The sequence below is a fragment of the Cryptomeria japonica genome, chromosome 7, assembly GCF_030272615.1.
Source record: "Cryptomeria japonica chromosome 7, Sugi_1.0, whole genome shotgun sequence".
Lineage (NCBI taxonomy): Eukaryota > Viridiplantae > Streptophyta > Pinopsida > Cupressales > Cupressaceae > Cryptomeria > Cryptomeria japonica.
Window position 1 is genome coordinate 259,678,897 of NC_081411.1, and position 15,445 is coordinate 259,694,341.

The 15,445-nt window shown below is 33.4% G+C and overlaps 1 protein-coding gene across 1 annotated transcript; it reads left to right on the forward strand.

The window, feature by feature from the left end:
• Positions 1-10,589: 10,589 nt before the first annotated feature.
• Positions 10,590-14,746, forward strand: LOC131061200 (alpha pinene synthase, chloroplastic). The gene is made up of 10 exons (XM_057994735.2): positions 10,590-10,884; positions 11,315-11,505; positions 11,912-12,024; positions 12,284-12,495; positions 12,579-12,691; positions 12,879-12,968; positions 13,088-13,303; positions 13,587-13,725; positions 14,001-14,249; positions 14,374-14,746. The coding sequence occupies exons 1-10, from the start codon at positions 10,618-10,620 to the stop codon at positions 14,668-14,670; spliced, it is 1,887 nt and encodes a 628-aa protein (XP_057850718.2). The 5' UTR covers positions 10,590-10,617; the 3' UTR covers positions 14,671-14,746.
• Positions 14,747-15,445: the final 699 nt, after the last annotated feature.

The window sequence follows — 15,445 nt, forward strand, 5'->3', positions numbered from 1 at the left end:
CAGCGGTAGCCGGAGCTAGGGAAGTGGGGCGCAGGCAGAGGCTAGGAGCAGATCTACTAGGGGCACTGCAGAGGTGGCGACCGGAGGTGGGGAGCCAGGGCCGGCAGGGGCTGGGGAAGCCGGAGGCTGGTGGGCGCAGGGAGGCCAGCAGGGGGTCGGGCCGACTGGAAAGAAGACCTTGGCGGTCGGGGAGCCAGAGGTCAGCGGGGGCTAGGGAAAAATGGTCGACGGTAGGGGGCTGTGGAGCTATATGAGCCTGCAAAAATGGCAAGGGCCCCACAGTACCCTGCATACCATGGGTACCCCCATAAATTTTTGCCAAAAACAAAAAAAAAAAAAATTTAGAAATTTTTTTTTTTCTTTGCTTTTTTTGAAAGAAATTTTTTTTAATAAAAAAGAAAAAATTTGGCCTGCATGCCGTAAAAAGGCAAAATAATTTTTTTTGAATTTTTTTTCTCGAACTGCGCACTAGGGTTATACGACCCGAATCTGGAGAAAAAATGCTCCCAGAGGCTCAAGAACCAAAATAGGTCAAATTTTATATGACCATAGGGGTTTTTGGGCCTTCTGAGCATGATAGTGAGGTTTGTTTAGACCCAAAGTGCTTAGAAAAATGGTCAAACCCTAGGTACATAAAAAATTCCTGAAACCCCAGATCTGCTTCCAAAGCAAAATTCTCAAAAGAAGAATAGGTAGCTGCAGATCTAAAGCTCTGATACCATATAGGAGTTGAGAAAATACAACACCATAGGAGCCCAAATAATCTTTGCATGCTGAAAAACCTGTTACAACGAGAAGCAAGGAAGCAAATACAGAAAAACAAATACACAGAGAATATGCTCAAAAAGAGAGAGCTCAATATTCACAAAAATATGTAATGTGATTCTTCTTACAATGAAAAGAAATAACTCAACCTTTAATAGGTCAAGAAACCCTAAAAGGGAAAACCTAGGTTTGACATAATAATTAATTAAAATAATTAATTATATGCACCTAAAGCTAGCTTAAGTGTAAAAGAGATAAAGGGAACTTAAATAATTAAACAAATAATGTTTAATTAATCAAGTAAATACCTGAATACTCTAACATGTCCAGCTCTCACTTTAACAATCAAAACAATAGTAACACTTTAGACAAATCTAGATTCTAGACAAGAAACAAACACGCTATTAATGAGAGAGGAACTGATGCTAATGATATGAAGTCCAAACAACCAGTATTGGATACTAAGAATCAAAAGGGTGTTAACCAAGGCACTAACACTTATCTACCAAATACCAATCAGGGACCTTCAAAAGAAAACACCAACAACAATACCCAAGGTAATAACACTAATCAAGGAACTAATCCAAATTTGAGGAGTAACACCAACAATTTCCCAAATAGACGTATCTACACACCATTAGGGCAATCCTTAGAATCAGCATTCTGATAACTCCTGGCAAACAAGATTATCACATTGCCAGCCATAAACAATTTTCAACCCCAGATCAAACCACCTTGGTGGAATGACTCGCATTTCTGTGATTTTCATCGAAACAAAGGACATCACATAAATGATTGCATGAGGCTTAAAAACATTATTCAAGACATGATCAATAGAGGTGATTTAATGGTTGATGGTCTCAAAACAAATGGTGATCATGATGCCTTTAAAAATCCTCTTCCAAATTACAACAAGGAAGGAGCTTCATCATCAAACAATACATGGGGAGCTCACATAAATCACCTGTACAACAACACCATAAATCATATATCAACAGAGGATAATTAGATAAACATCATTAAGATCAAAGACAAGAAAGACCATACATCAATCAATGTAACAACCAGAGCTCAAAAATATGTGTTGAAAGGGCATACATCAACATCAACCACTATCCCCAAGAATCAATATGATTTGGTAAGACAAATGTGGAAAACTCATTCTCAGATATCCATACTAGAGTTGCTCAAACTCTCACCAAAACATAAGGACATATTAGAACAAGAACTAGTTGAAACAAATGTACCTCAGGATTTGGATATTGACAAATTTCAAGCCATGGTGGCTCACATGACAAGGCCTCATAATCTCACATTTTTCGAACATGATAATATCTCTTTGAGTTATCCAAATAATACTCCCCTTCATATTGAAGTCTTTGTCTACAAACATCAAGTTAAAAGAGTCTTAATAGATGGAGGAGCTGGTCTCAACATCTGTACCTTAAAACTTATCCGTACATTGGGCTTCTCTGAGTAGTCTATTGATCCACACAAAAAGATAACCATCAAGGCATTTGATGATGAATAAATATCATCCAAGGGAACAATGATACTACCTATTCAGGTACGACCGATACAAAGGGACATTATGTGCAAAGTATTAGACATAGACTTAACATATAATATTTTATTGGGTCGTCCTTGGATACATGAAATGCAAGCATTACCACCAACCTACCATCAGTTTGTCAAATTCTCATATAATGGGCAGGATATTTCCATCTCTGTTGACAATAACCCTTTCAACATTGCAATGCTATGGGGGCAGCCCAAGACAACTTGGTTCCACATAACAAGGAACTTCCTTAGCATTAGATCATCATCAAGAAAAGCTCAAATCTTTATCCATGGATTTTAAATAAAGGATGAAAATCAAAGAGAAAGGCATGGGAGAATACTCTTTCGAACCCATGTGTCTATCCAAGTTACCAACATCACCAAAATCTCATGGAAAAACTTTTGCATCGACACATCAAGCAACACAGCCCATCATAAAGTTTGATGGCAAGTTTATTCAATTGGGAACCCTAGCACATGAATCAAAAGAAAAGGACATCCTTAGTTGGCTATACAAGGATGATGAAGAATTTAGAGCTGCTACTATGGAGGTATCCCTACCAACACAATAGTATGGAAAATGATTCCTGATCATGCAATGGATGGGATACAATGACAAAGGACCTATAGGCAAGCGTCAAGAAGGCATTATAGAACCATTAGACCCTCATTCATAGTTTTCTTGAGATAAAACATGAGTGGGATATGGACACAACATACCCCCAAGGCAGAAGAAAAATAAATATCAAAAACCTTAGTGGAAAGCAAAGAAGAAATACAACGAGGACTCATGGCAAGAGGCACTACACCAAGTAGTTGAAACAATAAGGAAAGGGCAAGAACACCAGAAAAAAGCAAAACAACAAGAGGAGCTGGCCATTCAAAGAGAAGAAGCATCTTATGAGGAAGTACACCATGTTCAGGAACCTATTCAAAACAAGGCAAAATCACATCCTAAAGAAATCACTACTCCCCAAGAAGAAATAGTATATGAACAAATGCAAAGAGTACAAGCAGGTTCTGATTTGGAATTAGAGAAAACTACCAGACTGGTATCAATTATCAGGGATCTCTTTTCACCTTACAACATACCTGTCAACAACACTGAAAGACTCTGGGATAGTACTTCTAAAACTGATTCTAATGACTATGAATGGGGTAGCTATTCAAATATTACTAAAGATGCCTCTAAAGGTTCTATTCATATACCCCTTTCTTAGGAAGGAAAAGGCACAGAGTCTAGATTACTTGAATTTGGTCCACAACATATCTATGAAGCTAAGGAAAATGAGTAGTGGCACTACGAGCAAGTCTACGTAGAAGATGATACCATCGAAGATCTTGACAATATCATTAACTTAATGAATGTCCTAGACAACCTTAACAATACCTCTATCATGACACTTACCGCAACTGACCTCGACCCACCAAATGGCTCTTTACTGCTTGTACTTCCTGATTTAATAGACTGGAATGAACCTGAACACCATGACATACCTATTTTCCCAGATGATGAATCCATTGTCCATTACCTATGTACTGTCAACCCAGAAATAGACTCTACCAGCAAACAAAATAACGATATCTGCAACCGGGAGGGTGCTAAGTCTCTCAATCAAAAAAATGAAAGAAATAAAGGATCTAATGCTGAAAACCAGTCAATGGCAACACTAGATCACAAAAAAGTCAAAATAAAGGATGCATTTGAGGGTGAAAACCTTTTTAAGGCACCTATGGATGGGAGACTTGACACTCTTCATAAACACTATCAAGAGTGATCACCCATATTGATTGAGCCTCAATCAAACAATATTGGTATAGAAGAAGCCGCAAAAAACATACACCTAGCTGAATCTCAAACAGAAGAGGAAAAACTAGAGTTTATCAGACTCTTCAAAGAAAAGAAAATCAATTTTGCTTGGTCCTATGTAGATATGCCCGGAGTTGATCCAAACTTAATCATGCATCATTTATCTATTTCTCTAAGAGATAAGCCAATCAAACAAAAGTTAAGAAAGATGAATCTGCATGTAGCATTAATGGTCAAAGATGAACTAAAGAAGTTATTGGACATCGGATTCTTTCAACCTATAGACTATGCTGAATGGATTTCAAACATTGTACCAGTTTCAAAACCAGATGGAAGTATCAGGATATGTACAGATTTTAGAGATGTTAACAAAGCCTGTCCAAAGGATGATTTTTCTTTGCCCAGCATAGACATAATTGTAGACCTTAGAGCAGGCCATGCAATGTTATCATTAATGGATGGTTTCTCTGGCTATAATCAAATCAAGATAAAACAACCTTCACTTATCCTTGGGCAACGTATTGTTGGAATGTCATGCCTTTTGGCTTGAAGAATGCTGGGGTAACTTATCAAAGAGAAATGACAACAATATTTCATGATATGATGCATACCTTCATGGAGGACTATGTGGATAATTTACTGGCTAAGTCATTAACCTAGGCAGAATATCTGGGCATATTAGATAAAATGTTTTAAAGATTGGAGAAATTCCAAGTCAGGCTAAACCCTAAGAAGTGTGTCTTCAGGGTAATATCAGGCAAATTATTAGGCTACATTGTGTTAGCAAAGGGCATTGAAGTAGATCCAGCAAAGGTACAAGCCATCATGGAGATGCCACCTCCTAAGAATATTAGTCAACTCAGATCTCTACAAGGATGACTACAGTCAATTAGGAGATTCATATCCCAATTAGTAGATAAAAGTTTACCATTCAATCATTTGATACATAAGAACATACCATTCAGATGGGAAGCCAAGTGCGAAGACTCATTCTATCAAATCAAGCAATATCTAATGAATCCACCAATTCTGGTACCACCAATAGTAGGGAAGCCACTTATTCTCTACATATCATTGGGGGCACTATTAGCACAAGAAGATCAAGAAGGCAAGGAATGAGCTATATATTACATCTGTAGAACATTAAATGGATATGAGCTGAATTACACATTCATTGAGAAGGCTTGTTTAGCCGTGGTATTCGCCTCTCAAAAGTTCTAACATTACATGCTAGCTCACACAATCAAGCTAGTAGAGAAAATTGATCCTCTCAAGTATTTACTCAGCAAAGCGGCTCTTAGAGGTCAACTAGCTAAATGGGTCATGATTCTCAGTGAGTTTGATATCCAATACATAGAGCATTGAGCTATCAAGGGACATGTAATTGCAGATCAATTAGTTCAAGCAACACTACCAGATAAGAGCCCAATGAAGGTAGAATTTCTAAATAGGGATGTCCTTATTCTTACACCCAAGCAATGGACCCTGTACTTTGACGGTTCCTACACTCAACATGGCTTAGGTGCTGACATCTTGTTCATCACTCCCAAAGGACACACCATTCCAAGATCATATAGACTCATTTTTCCATGCACCAATAACATCATTGAGTATGAAGCATTGGTCACAAGAATCAAAATGGTCGTAGAATGGAGAATCACAGAATTGAAGGTCTATGGAGATTCCCAACTGGTTATAAATCATATCAATAATGAATATCAGACAAAGGATGACAAGGTGATGTCATACAAAAGAATGGTGGATGACTTCAAACAGTATTTTGTACACATCACCTTTGAGCAAATACCAAGGTTGGACAATAGAGCGGTTGATGCAATGGCTACTATTGCTTCTCTACTACAAATTCCAAAGCAACAAAGTCATTATGAGTTTCAGGTAGAGCAACTATTTTCCCCAGCCTATGACAATTTTGCATCCCATGTTATCTATGCCTTAACTAGTTCAGACTCTCCTTTAGATGGGACAATCTATGAGTACCTTAAAACCAATACCCTACCCATTGACCTATCTCGTAATAAAAAATACAACTTTATCCGGTAAGCTTCCTGTTATACCTTAACTGTTGATACCCTTTATCGTCAAGGTCTAGATGGTACTCTTCTTCGTTGCCTTGATCATAATGAATCTTACTCTGCTTTACGCGAGCTTCACGAGGGTATCTGTGGCACACATTCAAGTGGTCCTACTCTCGTTAACAAACTTTTGAGAATGGGATATTACTAGCCGACAATTGAGAAAGACTCTTATCAATTTGCAAAGAAATGTCCTAAGTGCCAAATCCATGGCAATCTTATACATGCACCAGTACAGGAATTGCAGTCATTTACAACATCTTCACCTTTCTATCAGTGGGGACTTGATTTAGTAGGGAAAATGCATCCTTCTTCTTCAAATGAACACAAGTTCATTATCACAACCCTTATGCAACATCATTGGTTGTTATAACTATTTTTTTTAGTGAAGTAGCATCAAAGAAAGTATAGACTGAATTGACAAACTACAAAATGATAACGTGAAATTGTTGTAGGAATATAACAAGGTGCAATCCTTACATCCCCCTCCTTAAAGAATAATCAATAAGTTTGCCCCGCCTTATTCAAGTACAATTGATAAAAACAATTAGGATAGGGAGATATTATCCTTGAGAATTAAGAAATGAGCAATTGAAGCAAAGTAGAGAACCAAAGAAAACAACTAAAGAGGAAGGTAAGAAAAATGATAGTCAATATTGTTGGTGACCTATTGGGCTAGATAGTGTCATGTGTTATACAGGAATTGGATAATATATGGGTAGGCTATGTAATAACTTAAGAAAAGAATATACCAACTACCTATAGTAGATGGAAAATTTGATAGAAATATTGAGAACATGGTCTCCCATGTGTCAACAATGGGAGGAATATATGCGAGAAAAATTTGGTCCCAATACCATTATAAAATTAGAAAGCACTCATAAAGTTATAGAAAAATTGGAATTTCAACTTACAAGCATGTTGAATAATTTTGAATAATTAGAAGAGGATTTAATGTTTAAAATACTTAATAACAATGAAAACACCAAAGAATTTAGTCAATATTTGCTAGTGATGAACCCATTTTATCTTTGTTGAATAGTAGCGTGGAAAACTAATGAATGTAGAATCAACTTTTGATATTTTTTAATAAGGAAGATAAAGCAACTCTCGATGCATGATACATTGCATGTATATTAACATGTTGGAAATGGTGCTTGAGTTCTAGTGGCCCTTAGAAGAAGTATATGCTTCTTGGTTGGAGGAGTACAATGGGTGAGTCATCCTACCATTTCATTAGAAATCCTCAAATTTGTTGTCAACAATAGTCTAAGGTCACATGTTTTCCAATGGTTTTAAAAACATCTTTTAGCTTCTATGTCAAAAGGGATTCTATTTTGTTACAGGTTATTACAAAATTCAATTTCAACAAATTTTTACAACATATTATATAAAATATGACAAGTGTCAACTGGCTCCTTGAGCTTGCATTCATAATTATTCCTTTGAAAGGGAGAGCTATTTTTCTTCTATATTATTGTAAGAGATATATTTTAGGTGGGATTCTCAATCTTTAGTTAGTTTTTATGACGTTGATTCAAATGTCTATATATACAGATGTCTCTATGTCAGTAATACATATTTTGATTGAAGCTAATAGGAATATGTGCTGCTTCAATATGTCACTATATGCAAATATTAATTCTACATTATTTTAACATTTCAAATTTCATGAATTTTATTTTTTTCATTGATAGATTTATATTTATTGAGTAGTGTAAATATCTCATGATAATAGTGGCATTCATGTTAATGCAATTAGATTGTTAAGTAGGAACATATTGCTATCCTTTAATAGGTTTCATTTTTACAAGCTAATTATATCTAATAAAATGTCAAAATGTGTTTTTAGATTGTTGTGAAGAATTTATTGTAGGATTTTATAACTCTATAACCCTAATTAGGAACAAGTCTATTAAAGTATTTCCTCAAGTCCCATAGTAGTTTCAAAATGACAATTCTTAAAACTATTTTAACTTATTCATAATTTTTTGCTCTTATACTAGGATCTTAATAAATGGAAATAATTAATGTAATTTCATAATAAATTTCATAAATCCTTGGCACATTGTATGATAATATATCTATTAGGCATCATTTAGTGGTAGTGGCATAATATCTTAATTAAAGTGAAAAAGGGAAACTTGTCTATCTTTTGCGGAGATTGAATTATAGAGAAAATTGATGCAAAATAATTTTTTTTTCTCTAGCCAATCTTCCAATACATTTTAAAACATGAAATATAGTTAATTTTATGAGTAACTGTGGAATCAAATGGAAAAACCAATAGGAATGAAGATTCACATGCATAGGGTGCACTCCTATTTTGGAAAAGCTATTTTTACTCTTCTAAACATCACAATACTCTATATTTAGTGTAATCTACTTATCCATGATGTCTTTGAGATAAAACAAACATTTACCACTAGAGGGATAGTCTACAAGTTTTTGTCATGGTTACCATCTATATTAGGGTATGCACTAGAATTAAATGTATTGTTGACTAATTAGCTATTATAGATAACTAATTTTTAATTCTTACAAATAAAGTATCACTAAACAATAAATAAATAGATAAAAAAGGCATGTGAAGATGGAATATAACTCACACTTATGCTATAATCATGAATTCAATAGATAGGCACTCTAAAATATATAGCATTATTGCATGCAACCAAAATAACTTGTAGGGAGTTTCATTTATGTATTGTAGGAACTAAATGAAACATGTCTCCAACCCACCAAAAAATTCAATGCATTATATTTTTCAATATTTGTTTTGGACAAGTGTTATAAGGCATGAGGTTTAAACTGATTAGTCCATCATAAGAATAGGTTAGAGAAGAATGAACATTCCCAATAAGATTTATAGTATCGGAAATGAGAAATCATGACCAAGGGAATTAATAAAATACTTTGAAGAGGTTATGAGTCAAAATCTAGGCTATATTATTTGAGCTTGAATTTAGAAAGCATTTGAATGGTCTTGCTTCAACATATTAGGAAATAGCTAAAGACAAAAATATGTAGATCAATATGGCTACAAGAAAAACTAGAGGTTTAGTAGTCATGTAAATCCAATAAACATAGGACACATTCTATATAATCATGAAAGACCTAAGAGCATATAATATAAAATTCTACTCATATACACCATTGTTAGATATGATTAAAATACCTTAAACAAGGAATATGATGTTATTGATCATAGAGAATTAGAATAAATATTATCATAAAGAGTTGAAAATATTTTAAATGTAGTAGTTAAAGAAGGACATTCTTAGTATCCAGAGGAAAAATAGGCAGGCAGTATAATACAACCAACAACACTAATGACGAGTCTTTCTCTTTCTATATGGATTGAAATTCATCCAAGAGTATTTTGTATGCATTATTATCCAAGGTTGTAGTTTATGATATTTTGTATGCATTCTCTAAAGTTGCAACTATGTAGTTTTGAGTGTCAACATACTAATATAAAATGATTAATGGTACTTTGGAATACCTTAGGAGAGTTGTTAGATCACAAGGGACACATTCTTCTAGGTTTAGCCGGAGAATATGGAAGGCAACAACTAGACATGTAAGTGTCTAGATAAATTTGATGCAAATGCATTTTCTTGTATAGTCCAAAATGAAGTATTGTTAGAATTATTGCACTTTTAGTCCATACGATTTTCATATTCCATCTTCTTGTCAATTATTACAAATTAATTTTTTTAAATAAATTATAAAAATTTGATCCAAATTAATTTATAATGACTAGTGAAATAGTTGAGAGGCAATAAAAAATTAATTAAGAAACTTAAACTTTAGGGATCAATTTTATAAGATATGGGGTTAAAATCACATGCTATAAAATTGATTTGATGAGAAAATGAATGCTAACATGAGTAATAAATTAATCATAATGATTCAATGTATAAAAGTGAGTGTGCAATATATAAAAAATAAGTTTGGGTGTATAGAATCTTCTCGTGCTTGCTCGTATATGGCCTGTAGATTTGGGGAAAAAAACAAGCAATTGCTTGTCGACATCGCACTTTTCAGGATGCCATTATCTCTCTCCTTCAAAAGTTCTTTACAACGCACTCACCAAACCCACGTGATAATGCCTTGAATTTCATGTTGCCACATTTAATGCAGTAGAAGAACTGTTTCATAATGCTTTGAACTTGGCTTTTGCCACGTTTAATGCAGTAGAAGAACTGTTTCATAATGCTTTGAACTTGGCTTTTGCCACGTTTAATGCAGTAGAAAAACTGTTTCTGCAATAGGCTTGTTTGATATTTCCATATTTGGGTTTCTATAAATTGGGGTGAAGGAGAAACCTCAGAGTAAAGAAGAGAAGATCCATTTCGCCCAGTAGGATATAGCATTACAGCCAAAATGTCTCTAGGTTGCATTACACCATTGGCTTCCAGTATGCTTGTACACAAGTTACAGAAGCCAGCACTTCATAAGCCTCTTTTTCTTCAGAAGCCATTCATTACACCGTGCCTTAAGACCAAAATCCCTGCGCGCTGTAGAATTGCTCAAACTCCCATCAATATGGCACTGATTACCACTGATGAAGGCATAACACGACGCATTGGCAATCATCATCCTAACTTGTGGGACGATGATTTCATACAATCCCTCTCAAAAGATTATGATGTAAGATAATTTATTATTTATTTTGAGCTGAGTTTAATGAGTAATAGTTAGTTCTAGTATTTCTGGATTCGATTATGTAAATGTTTTTCATCAATGTTTTGGGATTGTACTTCATGATCCATTCTGAGAATAAACAAAAAGTCTTAAAAGTTATTATTGCTCCCTAATCTGTTGTGGTTCTTGTCTTATCTCCTAATTCACTATTTTTTTTTTAGCGGAATTTAATGACTACATCATTGATTTGAATATTTCTAGATTAGATCATAAGAATATTTTTTTTATTAATGTTTTAGATGGCCATTCATGATGGATCATAAGAACAAGCAAAAGAAGCTAAATAGAAAGTCCTACACTGCATAATATTTTCTATCATGACATATAAGTTCTGATTTGTTTTGTCTTGCTTCATTCGATCTGTGATGGTTCACAGGCTCCCTCTTATCAAGGACGTGCTGAGAAGCTGATTAAGTTTATCAAGGACAGGTTCAATGCCCTTCCTGTACAGTCTTCATCTGCAGACGATCTGTTTCAACATCTTTCAATGGTTGACAATGTAGAACGCCTTGGAATTGACCGTCATTTTCAAACTGAAATAAAAACAGCTCTTGACTATGTTTACAGGTTTGCTCGTGTTCAAGCTTCAAAATGAATGTTATTATGTTTCCTCCATTGTGTTCAGCAAAGACTGTGTATGCTGGAACCTGAGTCTTCAAGTAAATAGTCAGTATGCTGGTCAAAATGTTTCAGCTGTTTATATACTATATAGACTGTATTCATGGCTGGGTTTAAACAGTACATTATAGACTGTATTTATGGTTGGGGGTTTAAAGAGGATATCATAGACTGTATTTATGGTTGGGTTTACACAGTATATTCTAAGGTAATTCATATATAATCATATTATTAGATAGATTTTACAAGAAAACTTGATGTGATCTCATGAGTCATCTAAACAGATTAGAATTTAGATAAAAATTGCATTCATTAACACAATTCTCATATTTAAGAATTATTATTTGAATAACAGATATTGGAGCGACACAGGCATTGGATGTGGTAGGGAGAGTACTCATGCAGATCTAAACACCACAGCTTTGGGTTTTCGAGTTCTTCGCCTACACAGATACGGCATCTCTTCAGGTGATATCTGCAGTTATTGAATCAGAACCTTTCTTCATTCAGGACCCATTTAGAATGTGTGGAAAAGAGTGATAACTTGAAGAGATAGGGTAGAAAAAGTAATTTGTTCTATAGTAATGACCTTGTCCATAAAATTTCAAATCTAAGACAATATAGAAGGTCTGAAATTTTTATTAGTTACATCTTAAAAGAATAGATGTTAAAAAATAAAAATTATTTAATTTGTTTAATTTTTTAATAAGAATTTTTATTATGGCAGATATGTTACAGCAATTTATTCGTGAAGAAGGACAATTGTTGCACTTTAATAGTCAATCAAATGAAGAGGAGATAAAAGGCATTCTAAATTTATTCCGTGCTTCACTCATTGCATTTCCTGGGGAGAAAGTTTTGGATGATGCGAAATCCTTTACTACAACATATTTGCAACAAGTTCTACCAAGGATTAGCAATTTAAATCTTTCAAGAGAGGTATCCATACTCATTCACAAATTTTCATATTAAGTCTATGAATCCATATCGTAAATAACATTCTTGTCTCTTTGATATAATAGATAAAGTTCAATCTAGAGTATGGTTGGCACACCAATGTGCCTAGGTTGGAAGCAAGGACCTATATTGACATATATGGAGAAGATAGTTCATGGGCTTCCAAGACCATTAACAAGTAATTTCAATGTCTTGTACCATCTCTATCTCCTTATTAAAAGAAATTAGATAATCATTTTAAAGTTAGTATTAAATATTTTAGAACTTTTAATAGAAGACAAATGTGAATATTTCAAATTCTAACATTTCAAGTCTTTTGATGATCCCTTGGAGAATTTCACAGTCTAATGTTTGAATTCTTGTAGTATTTTCTACACAACACTTTTAGAATTGGCAAAGTTGGACTTCAATATGATTCAATCTCTACAACAAAAAGAGCTTCAAATTCTCTCAAGGTGGTAAACTCATATTATGGGAGATATTCTGTATAATTTCAAGCTTAATTTTCTTACAATATAATATGTAGTTGGTGATTGAAAACTCAAGTTTATTACAAAATGTTTGTGCATTTTAGATGGTGGATAGAGTCCGGTTTGGGTAAACTAGAGTTTGCTCGTCATCGACATGTGGAGTATTACCTTTGGGCAGCTATGGGGTGTATTGAGCCCAAATATTCTACTTTTAGAATTGGGTTTGCAAAGCTGTCCGCACTTGTTACATATTTGGATGATATTTATGACACTTATGGAACTTTGGATGAGCTCAAAATATTCACAAAATCCATTAAAAGGTATTCATTTACTGTTATTGGTCAAATAGGGTGCTATGATTTAACATGTTTGAAAAACTAGTTATTTATCTAGGGACATAAGTCTAAAAGTAGAAAATTCACATTTTCACTATCATTTATTGTGGTTAATGGTGGGAAAACATAAATGTTTGTAATTTTCAATTTTTGTATACGTACTAAAAAATATTTATCTAGACATTGGCATATAACAAAAGATTATTCAATAAATATTTTATTTACATATTAAAAATATAGTAATAAATTATGTTTTACTTTATGGAAGGTGGGATTTGTCAGCCATGGACAGACTTCCAAAATTTATGAAAGTGGCATTCAAGGCTTTTGATCAAGCTGTGACAGACATGGCTCAAGAGGCCAAGAAAACTCAAGGCAGAGACACACTTAATTATGCACGTAAAGCTGTAAGGATTTATTAATATAATGAATGTTCTATTTAATATAGAGTGTAAAGATATTAAAGTTTTGTTGACTATAATATTCATTTTGCTAATTTCCCAAAACATTTAATGGATATCTTAGTTTCCCTTATGACATTATTAAGGAATTTGAATTGAATTTCCAAAATTTTAAATAGATATTGAACTTAATATTTTTTTTGGACTTAGTTTTATTATATATTTATTGTAACTTTTTTTATGAATTAATGTTATTAATTCACAATATTTTTTTAATGTAGTGGGAAGTTTATATAGATTCTTACATGCAAGAAGCAGAGTGGCTTGCTGCGGGTTATATACCATCTTTAGAGGAGTATTTAGAGAATGGAAAAGTGAGTGCTGGATCTCGTGTTGTGACCTTGCAACCTATATTATCACTAGATGTGCCTCTTTCTAATGACATTCTCAAAGAAATTGATTATCCATCAAGGTTTGATGAGTTATTATGCTTAACACTGAGATTAAGAGGTGATACAAGGACTTTTAAGGTATAATATAAATTTAGAAAGTTTAACATTTATAGCTTCATTTTTTCTTTGTATACAATCAATTAACATAGAATTAAGGTAAGTATATTTGAGACCTTACAAAAATTTGTTGTTGTTTGTGAAGGCTGAGGCTGATCGTGGAGAAGTAGTATCATGTATAACATGTTACATGAAAGACCATCCTGGATCTAATGAAGGAGATGCATTGAAGTATCTCAATTCTTTGATTGATGAAAGACTCAGAGAATTAAATTGGGAATATTTAAAACTCAATAATGTTCCAATCATTAGCAAAGATAATGCATATAATTTATCAAAAGGTCTCCAACTTTTGTATAAGGAAAGAGATGGATTTACCGTCTCTAGTATTGAGACAAAAAATCTCATTAGCAAAATGATGATTGAATCAATTCCAATGTGACACTTATATTAGATTATATATTTATAGGTGCACAATCATCATGCAATAAAGGCTCCTACCTTCATAAAAAATTATATGTATTATGATAATAATTTTATAGAATGAAAGTTGTAATGCTTTCTTGCATAATTTACATCAACTTTTAAGGTTTTCCAAAGCATAAGTATCTCTGTTGTGAATTTCAAATTTTTGTTTTCATTCACATATTTTATAGTTTTTTGCACTACAAATAATTGCCTCTTGTCCTAAGCTTATAGTAATATTTCAGTTCATAATTTTCATTAAAACTGATATAATTATATAATAAATTGTGTTATTTAAACTTAATTTTGGTTAAGCTATTAATTTATTTTAATGTATAGAAGATTATTTTGTTTCAATGTACAGTGAGAGAATTGATTGTAACCCTAATCAATAATAATTTATCTATACACTATACCAACAAAAGGAAGATGAGGTGAATCCTTAAAATGATTTGTATTATTCTAGTTGAAGAAGCTATGGATAAAAGATATTCAAAGTCATATGTGATTAGTAATCAAGATCCACTATCAATTCAATAAAATAGGAAAGAGTCATCAAATGATAATAATCTTTTTCTTTTTCTTAAACAGTAAGGGGAAAAAATCAAGAGTGAGCTTAAATAACCCTCCGCCCCTTTTGAGAAAGGATATTTCCATATTCTACTAAGTTCCAACATTAATTAAACCTTTGACTTACAGGTGAGATATTTTCACTTAGGATTTCCTCTTAATAAGCTTATTTTGTTGAAATA